The sequence below is a fragment of the Orcinus orca genome, chromosome 5 (genome assembly GCF_937001465.1).
Source record: "Orcinus orca chromosome 5, mOrcOrc1.1, whole genome shotgun sequence".
NCBI classification, from domain to species: Eukaryota; Metazoa; Chordata; class Mammalia; order Artiodactyla; family Delphinidae; genus Orcinus; species Orcinus orca.
In genome coordinates this window covers 71,743,555-71,767,572 of record NC_064563.1, presented here as the reverse complement: position 1 = coordinate 71,767,572, position 24,018 = coordinate 71,743,555, and the positions used below count along the sequence as shown (strand labels likewise).

The 24,018-nt window shown below is 40.2% G+C and overlaps 1 protein-coding gene across 1 annotated transcript; it reads left to right on the top strand.

Moving 5' to 3' along the window:
* The first annotated feature begins 4,043 nt into the window (after nucleotides 1–4,043).
* CLDN1 (claudin 1) lies at nucleotides 4,044–20,165 on the top strand. Its single transcript, XM_004278751.3, has 4 exons — nucleotides 4,044–4,505; nucleotides 13,185–13,349; nucleotides 15,757–15,841; nucleotides 17,550–20,165. The coding sequence occupies exons 1-4, from the start codon at nucleotides 4,283–4,285 to the stop codon at nucleotides 17,710–17,712; spliced, it is 636 nt and encodes a 211-aa protein (XP_004278799.1). The 5' UTR covers nucleotides 4,044–4,282; the 3' UTR covers nucleotides 17,713–20,165.
* The last annotated feature ends 3,853 nt before the right edge of the window (nucleotides 20,166–24,018 follow it).

Sequence of the window (24,018 nt, the reverse complement as noted above, 5' to 3'; positions counted from 1 at the left end):
GAACAAGTGTGAGGATCATTTGTAAATGGCAGGGTTAGTAAATTAAATATATCTGTTCTGCTTGATATAATAACCACTATTTCACGTGCTTACTATGTACTAACTACTGTTTTAAGTAATGCACACATATTAACTTGCTTAACCATCACAACACGATGAAGTAGAGCTTTACTGACTCACTTGAAAGAGGAAAAGTCTAAGGCTCAAGTATGTTGCATAAATTTTCCAAAGTTACCCTACCAGTAAGTGATAGAACCAGGATTCAAAAGTTTGTGCTTTAAACCACTTACACCTTGTTACTTTCTCAAAAACTCCAAGGGGACTCAAAGGACTGTTTTAAATAGTAGTTATGACAGGCAAGTACCAATCGTTTTTAGTATTGGTAACCTTCATGTTCTAATACTAGAATTCATGTTAGACTTTCACATTTGTACTCTGATTCCTCCCTCAAGCCCTAAATAATTATACAGCCAGTTGTTTACTTAGAAATGTGTTCATCCATTCTGCTTTTATGCCCTGAGAAAGCCTGAAAAGTCAACAGTAACACACATTGTCACTAAGTGAAACATTTACCTCCCAGTGGCTTCGTAGGCTCATCATTCCCCATTTCTGAGAATCTGCCATGCTTTCTCTTGGGATTGTTTCTTTGTCTCTACCCTCTTCTATCATTCTTAGTCTCACCTTTACTTTCATCTCTCTTTGTGTGTCTTATGCTTATTCCTCATTCTCAGGATCGTGGCTGAGCCCACGCGTCATTCACTTACGGAGTAAACCAGCAGGCTACTTGCTGTTTTCACCAGTATTTCCCTCCTCGGTAGCAACACCTCACCCTCCACATGATTCTGGATCCCCCGGGTGTATGATCTTAGTGGGCAGCAGCAGAGTTTGAGAAAGGATGGGAAAAGGCAGGAGGGCAGTCATAGTGTGGAATATCTCACTGTTGGAGAAACACATGATAAGGATACCTAATCCCTAAAAGCCAATGATCCTTAGTTGATTTGGTTGACAAGGGAACTCCTGTAGGACAGTGCTTAAAGGCATGTGCTTCAGGGCCAAAGTGTGTAGTTTGGAATCCCAGCACTGCCATTTACCAGATCCAGTCCTGGGAAAGTGATCTGACATCTCTGTGTCTCTGTCACCTTCACGTGGTGCATTTAAACCTCTGAGCTAAACATTTGGTGATGACAGTATGTTGCCCACTGGTATAGAGTCACAAAGCTTTAGACTTGGGTGACCTTTTAGAAGTCAATTCCTAACTTTTATTGATAGGGAAACTGAGAAAAAGAAAGGAAGTAATTTGTCTGAGGGTACACAGCGGATTTTCCTACTCAGCGGGCCAGGATATTCGCCACACTATCAATGGTCTTTCTAGAAACTTCTTGGTCACAGTGCCCTCTCTATTGTTTACGCCTCACGTATTAAAAAACAATGTCTGTAAGTTGTTTTTCCTCTTGAGTTGATGGATTTATGCTGAGCCATTATCTCACCTATCTGCTCTGAGGGAAGGAAGGAAAACTAGACAGGATTAGGGTTGCCAGAGACAGGCATGGGTCACAATGGAGTAAACAGCACCCACCACAGCCTCACAAGTGCGCTGTGGGCAATGAAGTAATCAGCCTCACACAGACCTGGAATAATAAAAAACAAAAACACGGGGTCATACTGAGCACAGAGTTCATCCTTCTAATTCCCTGACAACTGTAGGTTGATAAAAACAGGTCCCAAGGTAGATTAAAAGGCCTGTGCACAAGTATGTTCATTGAACTCAAATCTTGTCTTCATTAATCTAATCTGAACAACAAAGAAAAAAAATTAAAAATAGTTTTAATTCTGAACTGACTGGAACAAAAAAGACAGGACTATTTGATTCACATGGTGGTGGTCTGGTCCTATAGCATATTATGAGAATCTCCTCTGAGCTTAATAGTCCTGGGGAACAAATAAATCAGAAGTGATTGATACCTCTTCATCTATAATGACAGGACCCCACAGAACGTTCATCTGGACATAGAAGGAACTGCTAACTGTGGGCCCAGACTCTGAAGACTCAACCTAGATGTGGTCCTGCCCTACAGAGCTGCCTGAGAGCCTTCCTGGGATCTGAGGTGGCTTTCAGATAAGGGACATCACCCACTTGTTTTAATCTTGTTTACTCCAAATTAAATCTCTTCATCCAGCTCATGTATTACCCGATTCATTGCTAGTCCCCAAATCTCTGTGCAGACTTATCCTTTGGATTTAAACCTTCAAAAGATATCTGGGGGCTTCCCTGGTGGCACAGTGGTTGAGAGTCCTTGCCGATGCAGGGGACACGGGTTCGTGCCCCGGTCCGGGAGGATCCCACATGCCGCTGAGCGGCTGGGCCCGTGAGCCATGGCCACTGAGCCTGCGCGTCCGGAGCCTGTGCTCCGCAACGGGAGAGGCCACAACGGTGAGAGGCCCGCGTACCGCAAAAAAAAAAAAAAAAAAAAAAGATATCTGGATACAGCCAGGTGGAAGTGAGGGTGGTAGGATTTTGGGTGTTTTGCTTTTTTATAGACTTTTTTTTTAAGAGCAGTTTTAGGTTCACAGCAGAATTGAGCAAAAGGTGCAGAGATTCCCATGTTCCTCTTGCCCCACATGTGTATAGCTTGCCCCACATGTGTATAGCCTCCCCCATTACCAAAACCTCCCGAGGGGTAGAGTTGTTTTCACTCCTGTCATTCACACTATTGACATTTTTTTTTTAATTGTTCCCTCCTTGTTACAAACTGGCAGCTGCCATAGTAAATATCGGAACATATCTTGTTTTCTCCTTAGCATGTTTATCTCTGCCCCCCAGGTGTTTCTGTTCTTACTAAAACCATAGAAGTTTCTCGTTCCATCACACTGGCACCACATACACAAAGCAGCCGGGAAAACATTTTAATTATTCCAGACCACAACACCTGAGGTACACTTCTGAGTAACTACTAAGAAGGAAGTTTAGAGACACATACAGGGAAACCAAAGGCTGAACTAGACTAGAACCTGAGGTGTTGGCCATAGCCAGTCACTGCAAAAACGGCGTCTGAACCTGGACTTCCTAATCCCAGTCCAGGCCTCTTTCTGCTGGGGGTGGGGACTTTTGGGATGCTGTCACCTTTGAGGAATAGCATCTGATAATTCATTAATGAAACACACTTTGGAGGAGTAGAGGCCCATTGGTCGGGTCCCTTTGAGAATGAATCGCTGCTCTAAGACAAAGTGCTGTGGGGAAGAGGCTGGGGTGTGTGTGTTGTGTGTGTGTGTGTGTGTGTGTGTGTGTGTGTGTGTACACGTGTAGGGGTGGGACAGGGTAGGCTGCATTTTCATAAGGATGATAATAGATCAAAGGACATATATTTTGGTCAAGCTGAGAAGTAGTTAGAAAGTAGAGTGGGCTGGGAACCAAGTACTGCATATGCTACTAACTTGCTGTGTGAGCTTATGGAAATCACGTTTTTTTCTCTGGGTCTCAGTTTCCCAATCAATAAAGTATAAAGATTGCTTGCAACCCTTGCAAAAATATGATTCTAGGAGAGATCTTGAAGGGAAGAAGGGGGAAGAGGGAGGAAAGGAGGAGAAGGAGGCTGAACCGAAGGGAGGTAAGTGTGTGTGAGGGAGGGAAGAGGGGTGGAGAGAGATAGGAAATGTCTTTTAATCAGATAGTGGAAAAAAGTTGAAAATGAAACTGTGCGCCCCTTAAGGTCTCTATTTTTCATCTTTATGCGTTTTTACTATTTAGACATACGGAGTCATTTTTGGATAAACGTGGATTGAATGAATGGAAAGCCTGGGAAGGCCAGCAGAGGAAAAGAGCTAGGGGAGAAAAGAGAGGAAGCGAGCTCGGGAACACTCTGCCCTCCTGCTCTTCCTCGGCCTGTCCCCCCTTAGGGGGCGGGACCTTCCGGCCACGGCCGCGTGGGCCATCGCGAGCTCCCACTCTCCCTCTCGCTTCCCCGTAAGCCGCCCCGAAACCGCCAGAGGGAGCTGCGCGGCGGCCGGGCCGGCCGGGGCGGGGCTGCTTTAAATCGCGGCGCCCAGCGGCTCGGCGTCTCAGTCCCGTCCCCGAAGTAGCTGCTGCTTCTCGCCTACCAACTCCAGCTCCAACCCGGACCCGGACCCAGAGCTTCTCCAGCGGCGACGCAGGGTCCGCAGTAACGCAGTCCCGCAGTAACTTCCTCCGCGCAGCTCCGCCACCCCCGGGAGTCCCGGGGCGCACCTGCAAACTCCCGCTTGTGCACCGGCCGCCCCCAAGCCGGTGCGGGAGCCCAAGCGAGCCATGGCCAACGCGGGGCTGCAGCTGCTGGGCTTCATCCTGGCTTTCCTGGGCTGGATTGGCTCCATTGTCAGCACGGCGCTGCCCCAGTGGAGGATTTACTCCTACGCTGGCGACAACATCGTGACGGCCCAGGCCATCTACGAGGGGCTGTGGATGTCATGCGTGTCGCAGAGCACCGGGCAGATCCAGTGCAAAATCTTCGACTCCTTGCTGAATCTGAACAGTGAGTGCACTCCCTACTACCGCAGCTGTGACCCAGGGACTCAACCCCCCAGTGGCTCCGTTTTGGAGTAGTAGCTACCAAACGACCCTGTTGCGTGATTACATGTCTATCAACCTTCAGTGGATCAAGTCTTCTGATCATGTGCTCGTGAGGAAGTGAGAGAGACCTGTGGCTTGGGGAAGGGGAGGCCCAGACCTAAGCTCTTGTTTTTCCTCTGACACCCTGGGTGACACTTTTCTGTAGGTGTGGTTTCATCTTACATGCCCACGACTGGGGTGGTGATGGAGCGAGTGAAGGCCAAACTCTAACTTGAGCTCTTAGGCCTCTCCTGGACATTCTCAGATTCTGTGAAAATTGAAGAACTGTAGAGTTGGGTCAAGAAAATGATATGCCTTGAAAAGTTTGGAGACTGGTAGCTTCTCCAGTTTGTAAAATTAAATAGATAATCCCAAAGTTATTATGTAGGATTTTTTTTTTCTCAATCTATCTTTACTGTGGGTTTTCATAGGAGAAATCACATTCCTACATGCAATGTCCCAACCTAATGTCTTCTACTCATCTGAGTTTGAATCTTTTGATTCTTTTGACTTTTAAGAGCCACTAAGTGTGAGGAAGCCCGTATGCATCCCCTGGCGTGACTCTCTTATTTTTTTTTAAATAAAGGAGCAATTGTAATTTTTTTTTTTTTTTTGCTTGCTCCAGGTCTTAGTCTCTGCACGAGGGGTCTTCGTTGTGACATGCCGGCTCCTAGTTGTGGCATGAGGACTTTTAGTTGCGGCATGCATGTGGGATCTAGTTCCCTGACCAGGGATCGAACCCTGGCCCCCTGCGTTGGGACCGCAGAGTCTTACCCACTGGATGACCAGGGAAGTCCCTTGAAGAAGCCTCTTAAGATTCTCCAGAGGGTTTAGCTTTCAGGCCAAGAGTGTTCAGAAGAGGCAGATTGTATAATGTTATTTTAGAAAGTGAAGGTGGGTGGCAGGTGGAAGAAGGATGACAACAAAGAGAAGTTCTAAATAACCTCCCTTCATAATATGAAGGGAAGAATGGAGCCACTGAAGACAAATGCCACAAAGGAGACACAGCTGATGAGCTCAGCGTTCAGGAGAGCGAGGGCGGGTCTTCTCTTGAGTTTCTGCCTTTCACAAAGGAATTTCTGTGTAATGGATATTGGCTTCTTACTCTGTCGGGTTGGAAAGGATTATATAGAGAGAAATAGTCCTAAAGACGGTGGAAAGACGACAGGAATTTTTTCCTTTCATTTTTTTAAAAAATAAAAGCTTTTGAGTGTCTTGTCAGAAACTCATTAAATTCCCACTTACTTAGGTAATAACAATTCATGGCTGGAGTATCTTCCTTGAGATATTACATTAGTTGTCCTGAACCTTGTGTCTGTCATGCACTTGGACTAAATCGAAGAAAAGCTTCCTTAGTCTTTGCCTAGACAGGCAAGCCTGCCCACAAGTCCCCTTTGTGTGCTGATGGTAAGCAGTGTTGTCATCGCTCAACTTTACTTCAGTTGTTTTGTCCACCTCCTGCGTGTGGTTTAGTCAAAAGCTATATACTTTAGAGTTGTTAAATCTGTGCCAAATCTGTTTAAACCGCTTGAGTACCTCTGGAATTTGGTGAGTCAGTGTACATACAGTAGTTTTTTTAGTGTTGTCATTTCAGCTTTTCAAAGTTACCGTATTAGGATTCTTCTATGCCAAACATAAGGAGTATATTAGGTACACGCCTTTATATTATCATTGAATCTACCCATGGATGGATAAATACATGTAAGGAATTGTATCAGACATGTCATGTTGAGGAATTGGCAGATGGAGACCATTCTAAGGGCAATTCCAGAGAGGTCTCTGATTCCTCTGATCAAAATAGTTCATTTTCTACACGTTTAAATAGGTTTCCTGTTAACTGCCTTAAAGGACCAAATGAAATCAGATTGATCCATGTTGTCAATACTCAGACAGGTCATCCCTACTCATGATAATGTGTTAAAATGTTTTATTTTCACTTATTCCTAATTAATGTAGCTGTTACAGTTTTTAAAGCTGTAGCAGAAGATCTAAACAATACCTTCCCTCTACCCCATACACATTTTGGAGATCTCTTCCTGATGAATTTTTTTAAACTCCAGATCAGATTTCTTTTCATTTTCGTTAAAGCCAGAGTTTATTGAAGGTGGGGCAGAGGCCTTTCTCTCAAAACTGATTCCCAGAAGGAAACTTGACTCATTTGTACCCTCTCCAACCTGCCAGTAACTAACTAGATGTCTTTGGATGGAGGCCAGAGAACCTACCTGTCTCCATTTCTCTACCTGGACAGCTGTGCTCACACCCACCTGATGTAGAGAGCTGGGGAGGTGATTCATTGGCTGGTTTTGGTATAGTTCTGTGACATCTAGAGGTGAACAGGATTATCTGTACGTATAAACAGTGTTCCTTGTAACAAGTTGTGTTCCACAAAGTGCTTTTAGGTAAAAAGCTTAGCTAGAAGTTTCTTGAAATTGTACCTTGTTCTTTTTGCCAGTGGAGCCCATTTGGCAACTTAGGGCCGAGATTCTGGGATTTATCAAGGTTGTAGCACTAGATATGTTCAAATCCCTTATTCCCTTTCTCTAATTAGTTTCAGCTGTAAAAAGAACATGACCGTGTCTATAGGGATACGGTGTGCATAAGCCAATATACGAAAGGAGATACAGCCAGGCTTCTTTAGGTGGTTCTTGGAAAGCAGTTTATGAAAATGTAACTGGGGAACTTCCTGGGGAAACAAATCTTATACCGTGGATTGTGGTTTTACTATGGTTGAGACAGTTTCACTTCCATCCAAGGATGGATGTTTATTGACGTTGATGACTGATAGTTGGAATATACAAAAAAGAGTGTCAGAGTTGCAGTCGACTTTTCTTGATTAAACTGTACATCTTGCCTTGTTTTGATCCAATTCTCAAACTTTTGGCAAGCTAGTGCCTATTTCATGTGCTTAGTTAATTGCTTCTTCTGGCTTGACTTTAATAGCTAGAGCTGTCCAAAGACTGGGTTGCCCCAGGAGGTTGCATGGTGGGAGGTGTGAAAGCAGAGGAATAAGTAAGCGTTTTGAAGGAATGTTGTAGGGAAAAATCCAAGTCCCAGACAAATGGGAGGTTAGGCTAGACTTTCTCTAAGTCTCATCTAGCCTTGGGATTCTGTAATTTGTTTATAAGTTCCTCTAGGCTGTTCAACTTGCTTTGCATGAATCCACATGTGTGTTGGTGTGCTTTAATAAGTACTGGTTGTGGGTGAAGTTTCCCAGCACTCTCACCATGATGTTAGGCTCAATCAAAGAACAAAATCACTGACTTGGACAGTCTTTGAAGCACAGGCAGAGGAGGGCACCCGCTTGCACTTCCCTAGACTGCATTATGCCTGCTGAACCAAGGGTGTTTAAGGGGCCATTTGTGCTCAGATCCGTTTCAAGAATTAGTTCTGACTTTTGGAATGATGACAGTCAAAACCCAAAGCCAGGCTTGAGTACTCAATTCTTACCCTGGTCTTGCACTAACTAGCCATGTTTATAGTGGTGATCCACTCAATTTCTCTGGGCTGTAGTTTCCCTGCTTATGAAATAGGGCAGAGTAGGAGGAATGGGGAGCTGAATCCATGACTCATTCATCCATTCGACAAACATGAGCCAGGCCCTATCCGTGTTCCTAGAAATGCAGCTAAGAAGATTGGTAAGATGCAAATGTCGATTCCTTCCAGTGCCAACATTCTTTGTTAATAACTGCAGTGAGGGAGCAGAAACAGGCAAGGGGCATGGTTTAGGTTTCCTTGATTGGAGTGATGAGTAAGAGACACAGAGGTAACATGGAAGCGTACATTTAATCATGAGGCAATTTCTCTAAGAAACAAACAAGGTAGCAAAACTGCTTGGCACATCCTGAAAAAGTGGTGAGCCCTGTCTCTTCCCAGACCACAGTTATTGACTGTGCTGGAGTCCTAAGGTCACATCCAACAGCCACCAGTTCATAGTCAATCAAATGGAAATGCTAACAATGAGGACTCTTGAGAAACTTTGAACTTGAGCAAAAGTGAGCAATTTAATAAGGGAAGAAGTCATGGGAGTATAGTTCTGTGACACTCTGTGATGAGTTCCTTTAATTGCAGAGGAGAGAAGAGGATTTTTGTTCTAGTCAGCCAGTGGTCAGTTTATTTATTTGCCTAATACTTATTAAGAAACTACTGATGCAAAGAGAGACTGTGTGAGGGTAGAGACATAATTAAAATCTACTTTGTGATATATAATCATAGGGTAATAATATAGTAATATGGCTAGTAAACAGCATGAACAACGTCACGTAGTTAAAGGAGATTCTGCTGCTTGTATAGTAAAACTTTAGAAAAGCTTTAGAAAAAAACATTCCACTGACTTGTCTATGCTTGTCTTTCTACGCTTATGTTGATTAAGTTCACTGTAGTAGATCAGTAACTTCTAACTCATTTCTTGTCTCATAAGTAGAGATCTTTGTAAGTATGTTTTCAAATTATACTTTCAGGTTGCAAGTGGTAAGAACTCCTTAAGGAGTCTTTAATCTCAAGATTATCAGTCTAGCTAAGTATAATATAATTAAAAGACTGCCTTCTCCGTGTACTGCTGATAATGATGAGGATAAATAGTGTAACTTGTTGAATGTTTGCTCCAAAGACAACTTCTTTAGTCGCTGATAATAATATTGTAGAGGTATCTGCAAATTTAGTGGGCCAGAAAGGAACGTATTTGCTTCTAGATCTGAGCCGATCAGGTCAACTCAGAGATAATAGTTCAAGACTGTATCTGTCTAGTCTAAAATATTTTGCAGCTTTCAAATATTTCTCAACTTCTCTGCCCTACTGACCATTGTTCCACCAGAAGAAAACTTCATCTTGGGAGCTAATTAGATACATAATTTAGAAAATTTTTAAAAATTATATTGGGTTAAACAAAAAGTATGAATTTTTTCACCCTAGATGAGTTTCTAGCTTTTAATGATCTAAACTAGATCTGGCTTTATGTAGCAAGATTTTAGTATTCTGAGGCTTTCTAGGAAGGCGTTTCTCAGTATTATTTCAAAGATGAAGCTTAACACAAAAGAGTATTTTTACCTATCATAGTAGAATTTTTAAAGGATAAAGACATGTTCAAATTTAAATTCACTGAACACAGATTGAGTAATCCATGACGCTTGCCAGGTACTGTTCTTAGTGCTTTGGATGGAAATATGAACAAATATTTGGCCAAGTCATCAAGGAGCTCACAATTACATATTTTAGATCTCTGACTTAAAAGGCTTCCATAAGCCTTAATTTGAAGGATTCATATGGTTCCAGCTTAAAACTGTGCAGTTTAGATTCTATCTGCACATAAAACCCTCATAACTTGTAATACAACACTTGCTTACTTTGATCTGTAATTCACCATTACATATGCCCAACTAGTGAGTTTTCATGCTGTTATGATTCTCAGCCTTTTTTTTTGTATTTTTTACATTTCCCCCCCCCCATATCACTATAGTTAAGAATTCATCCAGACGTCTCCAGTGATGCAAGATGAGATTTTGTGATATTTCCTAAGTCAGTGGATACCAGGACGTAAATGAAAAAAAAAATTGCTTCACAAAATAACACTATTGCTTTGTCATATTTTTCAAAACAAAACATGATCTCCTTGGTCTATATGGTTTACATGATTCCTGAGTATAGGTTTTTCTCCCCGGGTTTTTTCCCCCATTTTCTCCATGATTTTTTGTGCGTTATGAAAATGATACATTGTTCTATAAAGAAATAAAACATACTAGGATTTGTAGCACACGGAACAAAATATCTGTCCCTTCCCCCTTAGAAATTTTGTAAAAGTAGTGGAATGAGTAAAATGGGGCATGAATTAAATGTGCTTTCTTTGAGAACTGAAAGGGGAACAAACTTAGAGATGAAGACAGTGAAAATGAGATAATTCCGGACGAGTGCAGGTGGAGCCTTGGAGTGGTTGATCCATGTACGCTCCCTGCCTGGGTGGTTTTATACAAGCCTGACTCAGGAGATTGAGGTCCAGCAGACTCCTCGTGAAGAGTAAACCTTGTGATCCAAGTGCTTAGACCTGCTGGGCTGGTGGCCTGCTGTTTTCACATGAAGCACAGATCAGAATGATTATAGAAGCTGGGTCTGGTTTGGGGCCCTATAACTCGAACAAAGTAGAAAACTTCGAGATCAGAGAAAGCAACCACAGTGGTGAATAAAGGGTTGGAAAACTGAGCTTAATGGACAAACAAAGCAAAAGGTGGTGAGAGATGTAAGGGGCTATACATACTTGAAGGGCTACCATATGAAGACAGAGAGTAAAAATCTTGTCACCTCTTCTTTAAGACCCTCCAGTGACTTCTGATCACACTTAGAATAAACTCCAAACCCCTTCCCCTAGCTTGCAAAGTCTTACATGATAAATGCCTTCTGCCTACCTTGCTAACCCACCTCATTTTACTTTTACATCCTACCATCCTCCAGTAGTGACTAGCTTTGCCAGTTTGTCCAGGGTTGAAGACCTTCTCAGGAGTCAGGACTTGTAGCTTTAAAACTGAGAGAGTCCTTGGCAAATGGACAGGTGGTCCCCCTGTCCTCCACGTGGATCATTGTGACTTTCAGTATCTCCTCTTCCAGTGTTGTTTGCTTGAAATGCTTTCCTTCTAAGTGGAACTTAGGACCAAATCTGAAATCTGTGTTATGTATAAGAGCTTAGTTATTTTTTATTTTCCTTCTAAGTAATGACTGTCTTTGCAAAAACTGTCGGTAAACCAAAAGGAAGGACACACCATAACTGTGGAGTCCTTAGTATTTTCCTCTTCATGCAACAGTATGGTTTGTGATTCCAAGGAAGAAGTGTCACAAACCCATGGTCCGTGAAACCTGTGTTTTGATTCAGGAGTTCTTGTACCACCCTGGACTCTTACAGTAAGTGTGTGGGTAGGGTGCACACTTGCGCACACACATTTATGGGGAAGTAGATCTATGAGGGGAGCATGGAAGTGCCTATGATTTGATTTTAATTGAATCAAGTAAAAATTTATCTTGACTTCCAAAATATCTCTCAAATGCAGTTAAAAAAATGCCTTTGATACTTTCAGAAAGTGGTTACTATGATTTTATCATAGATTGCCTGGTTATGGCAAGGATGGAAAAATTAACAATTTAAAATTGAAGTTTTAGAAATCTTTAGTCTTTATGATTTGTAGCCTAGGTTCTCAACCCTGAAAATACTGACCCTGAGCCTAGGTCTTAATAGAGAGTGAGATATAAAACCTTTCCATGATGTCAGCCACTTTTTTTTTTTTTTTTCTGCGGTACACGGGCCTCTCACTGTTGTGGCCTCTCCCGTTGCGGAGCACAGGCTCCGGACGCGCAGGCTCAGCGGCCATGTCTTACGGGCCCAGCCGCTCCACGGCATGTGGGATCTTCCCGGACCGGGGCACGAACCCATGTCCCCTGCATCGGCAGGAGAACTCTCAACCACTGCGCCACCAGGGAAGCCCTATGTCAGCCACTTTTGAAGACCATCAAGAAGTCAATTGTTCCAACTTCTCCTTAGAGATAACTGTCATTCACACTTTACATAATAAAAAGATGGTCCCAAAGAATAATAAGTAGGTCACCCAAGATAGCATGCTTAGTTACAATGTAAATATTTATATATGCAGAAAGACTTGTCACCTGTTAACACTGTTAAAGAGATAATGATCTTTATTTGAAGGAGGAAATAAAGATAGAATTAATCAAACTCATCTAACCAGCGTAGTTTCAGCTCTTTTTTCTTTGAAAGTCTGTGTGTCTTTATGCTACAGTGATGGTATCACCTTTTTACTCTTTAAGATACTTACTGGCATAATCTCAAACTTGGCCCTATCGATTTGATCGTGACTTAGTATGCCAATGACAACAGGAAATTAGAAAATTAGTGGAATCCTGAGAAATACTACATTGAATTATCTGCTATTTTACAATATAGCAGTTTAAATAGTTTTAAAAACTGGTGATATCTCCGAATATAAACCTACTATGTTCCAAAATAACATCTCAAAGGCTGTTATGTTTTGTTCTAAGAAAATGGTTTTCATATCTCCCACCCCACCCGCATCACTGGAGATACAAGTGTTGCTTATCCAGCCATGATAATCTATGAGAAATTCACTAGTTGTCTTCCAAGTTCACCCACCCAGATTTTCTGCAGCTTGATGAGTGAAGTATAAAACTATTGACTATTAACCAAGATATATTGTAAACCATTTTAATTATAAATGTTTTAACATTAAGGATAACACATATGATTGTTATTTCAGAATTAAAAACTCCATTAGTAAGGATTAAAAATGTATTAGTTCAGCTAAACCTATTCAACCAAATCATTAATTATTTTTTCAGAGGATTTTGAGTTTAATGTTGAAAACATAAACTGTTAGAGCTGGAGGAATTCTTATTCATCATTCAGCCAGGTATTTGTTTTTCTGGAGAAGAAACTATGTTGGTTACCTGCAGAAACATCCCTAGAAGCAGAGTCTCCTGACTCCTGTTAGATTTTCTCTCTTCCATACAACATTGAAATATACTCGGTCTTCTACCACTCTTCTCTTGTTGGTCTAGGCGTGATTTTTACATGTTCTAAAATGTTTTCTGTCAGGCACTCTGCAAGCAACCCGTGCCTTGATGGTGATTGGCATCCTGCTGGGACTAGTAGCCATCTTTGTGGCCACTATCGGCATGAAGTGTATGAAGTGCCTGGAAGACAACGAGGCACAGAAGATGCGGATGGCTGTCATTGGGGGCGTGATCTTTCTTATTTCAGGTAAGAGAGGCCCTGTCCCCCTTAGACCTTATTAAACTCTCTCTGACATGGGTTAAGGTATAGTTTTTGCTTTCCTGAGATTATGGTGGATTTGTGGCACTTGAATCGATTGAATTCACTTCCTTTAAAATCTGAAGACATAGGAACCTTAAGTCCATTTGAGTTTCACATTCTCAAATAGGAACCAAATGAAAATCTGTATTCACAGTGGACAGGTCTATTCCTTGAGGTTTCAGGTGCCAACTGGTTGGTAGAACCATTCTCCCCAGGTGAAGAGAGATTTTTCTATCTAGCAAACACTGAGGAACAATTCTGTGTAATTCAGAAAACTTCTGTAGTGTCTCTTCCGATGCTATGTGGGAAAGATGGGGAATGGTGAGAGAGAACATAAAGAATGTGTCAGTCGTACAGGTGTGTGAGGAATGAATGAGACTGGGATTATTGGAGGAAAATGAGGACATCATTCCACGTGGGCAGATCTGACTCCAGAATAAACAGGTGGTACCCATAGATCAGTGAAGAGAAAGGTCAGTTGGAATGGAGGCGAAATGTTGGAATGGTAAGGAATAAGAGTAAATGAGTTAAGAAAGAAAACAGTAGAGAAAGGCCTTGGAAAAAAACCTTGACAAAAGAGTGAGATTACATTTTCCATAGAAAATGAATGTGTATGTATTGCTTTATTCAAGTGTTGATATGTGACCTTTGAGAAAATGAAAGCCAGAAGAAGACATGGACAGGTCACTTGTAAAGCCTTATTATAAGGTTTATATTAAATAAGATTGTGTTTATATATAAAACAATAGACTATTATATATACTAGTTGTCTATTGTTTTGAAATGGACTAGTATATATAGTGTGTATATATATATATATATATATATATATATATATAGTAGTAGTATGTAGTAGTCTATTGTTTTTGAAAACAACACCAGTGATATAATCTACCACTAGGAAACACTAGAATTAGACTTTTTTCTCATTTTCTCTTTAACAAAAGTATGTGGATTTCATCAATAATGAAGGAAGAGTGCCTGTGACTTTGCTAAAGGTTTGGTTAAAGTTTATTCAGATTAATCCTGGATAGCATTTTATTCCCAACAGTTTGATTTTACATCACAGGCTGTGAATGCACTTACTGTGTAGGACCCTTCCTCCGCTTGCCTTCTTGTAACTCCGGTACATCACTTCCCCGGTCTCAGGGACTTCCTAGGGAGTGAGGCTTGCAAGTTCTACAGCACTTGCATGGTCTGCTTGAGCAGCCAAAGCAATGGTGTTTTCTCTCAAGTATTAGAGGCAATTAGGTTGGACCACTTTTTTTGTAGGAGGAAGGGAGCAGAGGGGGTAGCATAGAAATATTTAATCTGTCTAAATTGATGAATTTTTAGAATGGCTATAGAAAGAAGTTAATTTCTTTGGATAAGAAAAATCAAGGTGTTGTATACTTCTTATGAATGATAGAGTGGGTTATTTTGACTAAGTAGTTTCTCTGGCCTTACTGAAATGTGAAAGGCATGAGAAATTGAGTGTTCAGCACATATTGATCTGATGTGGCACTACAGCGAATCTCATGGCAAGACCTGGCACATCTGGCCAGTGAGGCTGTAGGAGTGCAGGTGATCTAGTGCACTCTGAGACAGGTCCTACTCGTTCCTGCTATCTAGCTATTTACTTTCATTTTGATTCTTCAGAAATGTGAATTTTAGGGCTTCCCTGGTGGCGCAGTGGTTGAGAGTCCGCCTGCCGATGCAGGGAACACGGGTTCGTGCCCCGGTCCGGGAAGATCCCACCTGCCGCGGAGTGGCTGGGCCCGTGAGCCATGGCCGCTGAGCCTGCGCGTCCGGAGCCTGTACTCCGCAACGGGAGAGACCACGACAGTGAGAGGCCCGTGTACCGCAAAAAAAAAAAAAAAAAAAAAAGAAATGTGAATTTTGAGTTTTGGTCAAGGAGAATGTAGAAGGGTTTTCATCTTCCCTTTTGTATTGTAAGTGACTAGCTTTACTAATAAGGACTTTGGTTTTACCAAAAGTAGTCTAACACAGTGATGTATAACAATATATTTGAAAGAGATCTTAAATGACATGAACCTGCTGAATATTTCCAACAGAATGTTGTTTGTGCCGGTGACCTTCAACTCTAAGTGAATAAAATGACATGAACATTATAAACTATGCCTAACTCCCACCTAATATTTTCATCTGTCTTAAGAGAATACTTAGAATAAATCATGTCTGAACCTCTAATCTCCCTAAATTAAAGTCGTCTGAATTAAAATGGATTAAATTAAAAATGTCAGCACTATTGATGAGATTTAATTCTTGTAAAATACTTGTAAATTTAATGAGCCGTATATTTATGCTCAGTGTTCCATAGTGATTAACAGTCTTTTGTTTTGAATTTCTGTAGGTCTGGCTATTTTAGTTGCCACAGCATGGTATGGCAATAGAATTGTTCAAGAATTCTATGACCCCATGACCCCGGTCAATGCCAGGTAATGCTGTTCACTCCTAAAATAGTTTGTTCTCTGAGAAAATACCCTTTTAGTGTTCTGCAAAGTCCAGCTTGTGCCGTAGCTTCCCAGATTTGCTATCCAGAATTTTATGGAACTTCTGTCAAACTTGAAAATAATTTGAATGGCCTGTGCCTCATGTTAAAAATAGTCTGATCATTGCTTTAACAGCCTGTATTGATAACAAAATGAACTTCGAAGTAGAAAAGTTCTAAGCTGTATACTTTCCAAGTGTATGCTGGACCTTTTTTCATATTTAAAAAATGTTTTTAAGATGAATAAAGATACCAACGTGTTTGAAATTTTATTTTTGAAGTGTATTCTGAAACTTTTAACACTTGTGATTATTTGTAACTAAACACAATTTATGACTGATTGCAAAAATAGTACTGTTGTAGAGGTTAACAAATAATGTCATTTCTAATGGTTTAATCCTGTTTATGAAAAAACAATTTATTTATGAAAAAGAAAAGTTAGCACTTTGAAATATTGTGTTCCATCACAACCATAAAAATAACTTTAGAAAGGTCATCCTTCTTAATATTGCAAGTTGTGGAAGTTAAAGGGCTGACTCTTGGCTCTCACGTAATGACACCCTTTGATCAGAGACACGGCTCTTTGTCTGACTGTGTTCACATCTTTAAAGCCGAATAACTATATTCTGAGTCAGAATGTTAAGATGTAATTATTGTTTGTTGAGCGCTAAGACGAATGGATGAAAAATCCCAGTGGTGGAGAGATAAGGTATGCTTCTTTGTATAAAATCACCCACGTAGAGGAGAACACATACTGCAGTGATTGTGTTGGGACCCATCCCATAAGATCTACACTGTAAGGACAGAATCTGCTGGAGGTCAGTAGGCTAAAATTTTACCAGTAATGGATATGAAAGCACTTTATAAATTACTAGGCACCGTACGCTTATTTACATTGTCTCACATGATTCTGAAAGCAGTCCAGTGAGGCAGATGGAATCATCCTGCTTTAAGAGAAGCAGCAGCTGAGGTTGAGAAGAGGAGTTACTGGCCCACAGTTTAGCAGTTGAGAGTTTGCATCAGAATTCAAACTCAGGCCTTATAACTCTAGATCCAGCCCTTCTCTCTCCTTATTGTCCACCATCAGTCACAGATCTTCTCCCCAGAAGTATGGCTTCATACATCCACCTGGATCAACTTAACCTAGAATGATCTATGAGCTGATTAGAAGTCTTTTTCGCAAAACCATAAATTTCAGATTTCAGTGCTTATCAGTGATTGACTATTGAAAACTCTGTCTCTAACACCCTCTAGCAGTTTCTTTGTAGAATTTGGTTGCTACTTGGTGATAGCATGACTTGTTAAGTTTTAGCCTAGGAACCATCGTCCAAACCTGACTTCCAAGGTATATATAAACATGCTTTACAAGTCTCCTACACATGAAAAAGTCTTTGGAACTATTTGTATAATTAACCTGGCGTTGCATGCCACATTGCCTGATCTACTGTTGCAAATTGTCAACAGCTGCAATGTGAACATTCTCGTGTGTGTGTCCACAAACCTTAAAGTACTTCGCAGAACTTAAAGGGATCATGGGGGATTTTTTTTCAGCAGAAAAAATATAATGAGTGTGATATTGATTTCATTCTTTAATTATATTAGAGAAGTTTCCAGTGATTCATGTATTAAGCAAATACATTGTCTCTTCTTTTTAGGTATGAATTTGGTCAGGCTCTCTTCACTGGCTGGGCTGCTGCTTCCCTCTGCCTTCTGGGAGGTGCCCTACTTTGCTGCTCCTGTCCCCAGAAAGCAACATCGTACCCAACACCAAGGCCCTATCCAAAACCTGCACCTTCCAGTGGGAAAGACTACGTGTGACACAGAAGCAAAAGGAGACAACCTGTTGGAACAATCAGAAAATGAACATTGAAATACTGTATTGGCGTTAAGGTCTTAGATTTTGACTATTGTAGTCTAAACTGTGGTATTATCAAAAGAACATATTTTGTTAAATACCCATTGCTAAAAATGACATAGTCTTATTTTATCTCCTTTCCTCAATATAAGAGGGAAGCCTTTTCTATTTGTATTACTGCTTCCCACTGAGTCATCATCTCAAATGTGGGGAGAGGGCATTCCTTAAATATATATAGATATGTACATGTACATGTTTTTCTATAAAAAAGTTAGGTAGTAAAACCTCATTATGTTGGTACCAGCATTCTTAAAATATATCTAAAAAAAGAGAAATATATTTATATTGATTAAATAAGTAGTTTATTTGGTATTCTTCTTTCTTTATGTATACATATATAATAGGTCAAATATCATTTACCCTCCTTCATCAGCTTTTAATGTCTTTCACAGAAGACCTGACCTACTTTACCAAGTATGAATTATTTCAGTTCTTCACATGTGCCCTTTTCATATGTTTATATCATATATTTTTTTTTTTTACTCTGATCTTATAGCACTTGCTCTGTCACCATTCAGTCATTCTTCATGACTTTGTTTTTTGTGAGATTGGGCTTAACTCTCGATTCTGATAACACGTTTATATGCCTACAGTTTAATTCCTAAAGTCAGTAAGAATCTCTTACAGATCAGAGTTTTGGGAGCAGATCTTTCTGTGTGACCAGGTGGTATATTCCTGTTGACCTTCCCATATGCTCCCTGTACTCTGACCTGTAACACACTTGTTTGCTTTGAAAATATTTGTCCCATTGAGGAGCTGTGTGCTGCTTTCCCAAGTGTTGTGACACAATTCTACTGATTGAATTTTTTGACCTACTTATTCACAGTTGTATATCCTCCCAAACTACCTTTTTCTTGTCCCCTTCCTCAAACTGTATTGTTTTCTCGTATAGTTTACCTCGTCCCAGAGAGGGATGACCTTTTTGTCTGAATGAAGTGCTAGACTTTCTGTAGTGACAGCCTGATGACAAATATTCTCTCTGTAGCTGTAAGCAGGTCACTTAATCTTTCTCCTATTTTCCCATCTGTGAAATTGAGATAATGATACTTAACCAGCTGCTAGAGTGGTGTAAGTATTAATTAGTTGATATTATGCTCATTCTTTGAACATGAAATATGCCTAAGTAGTGTCTCTGTTTGCTAAATTGTCTGTTAAGAAGTCATTGAACCAAACCTACACGCAGGCATCCCATCATTCGGCACCTTCCTTTCTCCACAGGCCCGTTTCCTTCCTTTCAGCGGTGGCCACCATGCTGTTGGTGCTCTGTTACGTTTTAACAATTGCCCTTAGTTTTCCAGTCTGTGGAAAATGCTCCTTCACTCGAGCAAAATGATGTAATGGGAAGGGTGTTGACTTTGGTGTCTGGAGACCTGATGTGAGTCTTGGTGCTCTCAATTACAGTGTGAGTTTGGGCAGGGCGCTTGGTTGCCCTAGATTTACTGCTTCACTTATAAAAAGAGGATTGTACTTCCTGACCTGCCTACCTCTCAGGGCTGTTGTGGGGATCCAGTGAGATGGGATACATGTAAGTGTGATTTTGTGAGGTAAAAAGTATTATACTAAGGGAAAGAATTAAGGAATTTAAGTGCATAGGTTTTGGATTACTTTTCAAATGACTGAAAAGAGACAAACTGTAAGCAATAGGTTTCTTGCTTTAACCAACCTCTCGAGTGATGAGACACTAAAGTGAATTTCAGATTACTAAGTGAAAAGGATTCTGGGGCAGTCTTAGTTTTCTTCAGTCACTATGGCCTGATGCTTTCTGTGGCTAAGCTTTTCTCCTTTCAGGAATGCGGACTTGACCTAGAACAAGTTTGCAGATGTAATGGGTGAAACAGAAGTGTACATGTTGGCAAACCAAAGAATGGAAGATTTTTTTACTTTTAGTAACTTGCAAGGGTATACAAGGTGGATATCTGTTATGCGATGTTATCAGAGGTATTGCTATTAGCTGGCAGCTAACACTGCTAGGATAGGTAGTTTGGGAATGTAACTCATAGTGAAACCATATAGGGGAAATTATCCAAAGGACTGCATCCTATGATTTGAACCTAGTAAATTTTAGTGTGTCTTCCAAACCTGAAAGTCTGTGCTCCTAGAATGTATAATTCAAAGAACTTCTGCTACCTACATAGATCCTAATGATGGGCAAGTATAAATACATGTGGTTGCTAGTTGCTAAACTCTGAAATCTGTAGTCCAAAATGGCCAACAGAATGGTTACACCAAAATTTATCCAATTTTGATATTTTTGTACTCTGCTATTATACCTGGAAACAGACAAATAGGTATTTTAGGGTTTTGTAATGGGAATTTGTATAAAGTGTTACTCTTTTTCAATAAATGGTGTTTTTTTAATATAAAATAAACCCTTGTTGTTTTTTTTTTTAATCATTTATTTCAAGATTGCCGTGCTTGGAAGAAGAGATGGCTCGGGATAGGATCTGACTCACCATGTGTTACTAGAAAAGAGCTATGGTGCCTCTGCACCACCACCTGTCAACTTTTTGAGTGGCTCCACCCACTGGAATGCCCTATTTCTCTCCAACTATGCTTTTCCTCGTCAAGGGTGGTGATACAAGAGAACGCCAGGAGACGTTACTTCATTTTCCCCATCCATAGAAAGGGGACATGCTACAATAAATACTAAGGGATAAAATCACCAACTGTAAATCATCGTGAAAGCTTAAGGCAGTTGTGTTTCTCACAAGTTGGAAGAGAGAAGGACAGCCAGAAATCCATTATTGTTTTTGTAATGACTATTACCAAAACTACTTCTTAGGAAAGCAAGTGATGAAACTCATTCACCTGTTATCTGAAAATATCAATAATTGATAAAGCCTTAGTTGTAACCTCTCTGTAAGCAATTTACATATTAAAGAGACAGGCTTGTAAACAAAGGATTGCAGCTCTATGTGGAGCTCTATGTGGACATTAGCCTTAAGGGTGAGAGACTAAGATTATTCTCAGTCCCTTTAAATTAAGCAGATGCATCCGAATCCCCACTCTTTCTACAGAATTTAAATTTCTGAGGAGGGGTCCAGGCCCCTGAAGTTTGAGAGACAATACAATTCCTAAGTGCTCCTGACAAGTACTCTTAAGAGAAAACCTGGATTGTCAGTCATATGAAGTAGACACCCCCTCTGTGTGAGCTCCTCGTTATGGATACCATTGTCCTGCAAACCATGTCGTTTCTCCTGCTCATCAATTAGTACTTTCTATGTGGATCCGTGCCCAGGTCCAGGGAAAACTCCATACCATTCCCACATTCCAACCTTTTAAAGCCTGTTGTTAATCCTAGTAAAATCTGGTTATGGGTTTTTTTCCTTCCTTTTGAGTGTGGCTCAGGTATAAGATTTCTGAAGTCTCCTACCCTTTCTCTAACATCATGGTTCTATTTTCTGGTTTTAGGGGTTTTTTTGTTTGTTTGTTTTGGTGAGAGGAGGGAAGGAGTTAAACGGAGATGGTCTTCAGAAGCTGTTATCATATTTCTTTGGCAAATAACCTTCTTTCTTGTCATTTTCTATTATTTTTTAAGTCACCACCAATAGTCATTAATACAAAGCAAATTCTCGTTTAAAGAACAGCTTTCTGTTTAACAAATAATATTAGCTCAAGAGTATAAGTGTTTATCGTATTATAATCACTGAGTTAGTTTCCTTTGTTATATGATAATTTCAGGAAAGTCCTTAGCCAAAGTATAATCTTGCTACATTTATTTTTAATCGAATAACATTTCTGTGATTTGATTTTATTTATGTAATAATTTCCATGATTTATTGCTTTTATTCTCTGTTCCCCCAAAAAGAAAAAGTAAACACACACACACACACACACACACACACACACACACACACACACACACTCTAACCAGTTGGGGAAAGATAAAGTTTGAAAACTGGACAAGTATTTCTTAGCTGAGATGACCTGGACCAGAGCACTTTCTTCTCCCAAAGGGGCTTTTTTTCCTTTTAATCAGTTTTGTCCATTAAGTTTCCTATTTCCATTAACGTTGTGCTTTCCCCAGGTGTCTATTGCTGCTGCCTAACTATAAAAAGTCCAACAGCCTATGAGAGACCTGAAATAAGCAGACATCTGAAACAAGGGTCAGGGGTAGCAGAGAATATTTCCTTGGAGATGGGAGTGGAATACATGAAAGAAAAATGACCTCTAATACAGCAAGGAAAAAGGAATCTATTTTTGAAAATTATTTTTTTACCACAATATTTATTTTTCCTGATAATAAAATTAAAATGTATTAATAATGAAGTAGAAAAATATAGAAAAGTAGAAATAATTATTTTAAAGATTGTAATAGCCATATTATTCAAAAGCAAAACTACTACTAATTTGATGTGATCTTTTCTAGCAGCCTTTTCTTTCCCAAAGATAAGCTTTGGAGTTTGTTGGTGGGTTTTTGTTTTTGTTTTTGCGGTATGCGGGCCTCTCACTGTTGTGGCCTCTCCAGTTGCAGAGCACAGGCTCCGGACGCCCAGGCTCAGCGGCCATGGCTCATGGGCCCAGCCTCTCCGCAGCATGTGGGATCTTCCCGGACCGGGGCACGAACCCGTGTCTCCTGCATCGGCAGGCGGACTCTCAACCACTGCACCACCAGGGAAGCCCTGTTGCTATTTTTTACTTTTTTTTCATAGTATCACATAGTAAAAATAATTTTGATTTCTTTTTGTTTTCCATTCAAGTGTGTAGTAATATACTGTTACCATGCAGAGTTCATAAACATTCATTCATTCATTTAGTAATATTTTTAAGAAGCTAATATTTGCCAAGTATTTTCTGCCACAAAGGAAATGGTGGCCCTGGATTTGTGCAACGTAGCCACCATGAATAAAACAGACAAAAAACCCTTCGCTCCTAGAACTTACATTCTATATGGGAATATAGACAGTAAAATAAACATGCTAAATATATAGTATATTAGATGGTGATAAACCATATAGATAAAAACTAAAGTAGGCAAGACTGGGAAGGTTGGAAGAGGGTAACAATTTAAAATAATAAGGTCATGGAAGTCCTCAGTGAAAAGGTGATGTTTAAGAAACAATATCAAGGAGAATAAGAAGCAAATCAATTATCTAGGGGAAAGAACATTCCAAAAAAACAGCAGGTTTAAATGCTCAAAAGTGGAATAAAAAGAGTAAGGAGGCCAGTGTAGTTGGAATGCTTTAAGCTAGAAGAGAGTAATAAGAGATGAAGGCTTGAAGAGAAGGGGAATCTAAATCGTATAGGGCATGGTGGACCATTGTAAGGACTTCATCTACTATTAAGTAAAGGGAACAAACAGTGTTAGGTTTTAAGCACAGAAGGCACAAGATCTAAATTAAGATGTATTTTTTTTCTGTTGTGTTGAGAATAGACTATAGGAGGGCAAGGAGAAAAGCAGTGAGTTCAGACAGAAGGATATTACCAATAATTCTGGCAAAAGGTGGCTTGGTGATAGCAGTGGGTGGTAAGAAGTGGTTATAATCTGGATAACATTCTAAAGTAGAGCCAGCCAGTTTTGCTGATTGACTGGATGTGAGATGTCATGTTAAAATAAGAGTCAAAGATGACTCCAAGATTTTTGGCCCAAACAATTGATAGGATGGAGCTGCCAAAAACCAGAGAGGGAAGACTACAGGAGAGTAGGTATGAAGAGAAAACCAGAAGTTTTATTTTGGACATGTTAAGTTTAAGATACTTATTGCACATCCAAGTAGAGATGACCAGTAGACAGTGGGAAAAGGCAGGAGTGTGGAAATCTAGAGGGAAGAAAGTGTCTTCAAAAGAAGAGAGAAGTCAAACATTTGTTTCATATGACTTACCAAGTTGAAAATACGTCCCAGTCTTTGGACATTTAAGTTGATACCTATAATCCCTAGGTTAAAAAGGCAATAAAAGTAGAAACCAAATCTATTTTACCCATTATTGAATATTTTATTATCTTCCAAATTTTTCATTCTAGTGTTCTCAAAACTATCCTTAAAGAAGTCTGGTGTGTTAGAGTCATAGGCCTGCCCTGGATTTTGGTCCTGATTCTGCCCTTTACTAATCTACTTTTTAATGATTACATTTTAATAATTTAATGTAGTAGCAGAGACCAAATGTCTCAGTTTAAGTATTCTGGGAAGCAGAATGTCAAGACAGGGTTAGAACTGCAAGAGGTGGAATGCTAATTCCTGTGGAAGAGCAAGGGTAAAGAAAGCAGGAAT

Coding starts and splice junctions, on each gene's coding strand:
- CLDN1 (XM_004278751.3), top strand. CDS start 4,283: ATGGCCAACGCGGGGCTGCAGCTGCTGGGCTTCATCCTGGCTTTCCTG. Junction 4,506..13,184: donor CTCCTTGCTGAATCTGAACA/GTGAGTGCACTC, acceptor GTTTTCTGTCAG/GCACTCTGCAAGCAACCCGT. Junction 13,350..15,756: donor CGTGATCTTTCTTATTTCAG/GTAAGAGAGGCC, acceptor GAATTTCTGTAG/GTCTGGCTATTTTAGTTGCC.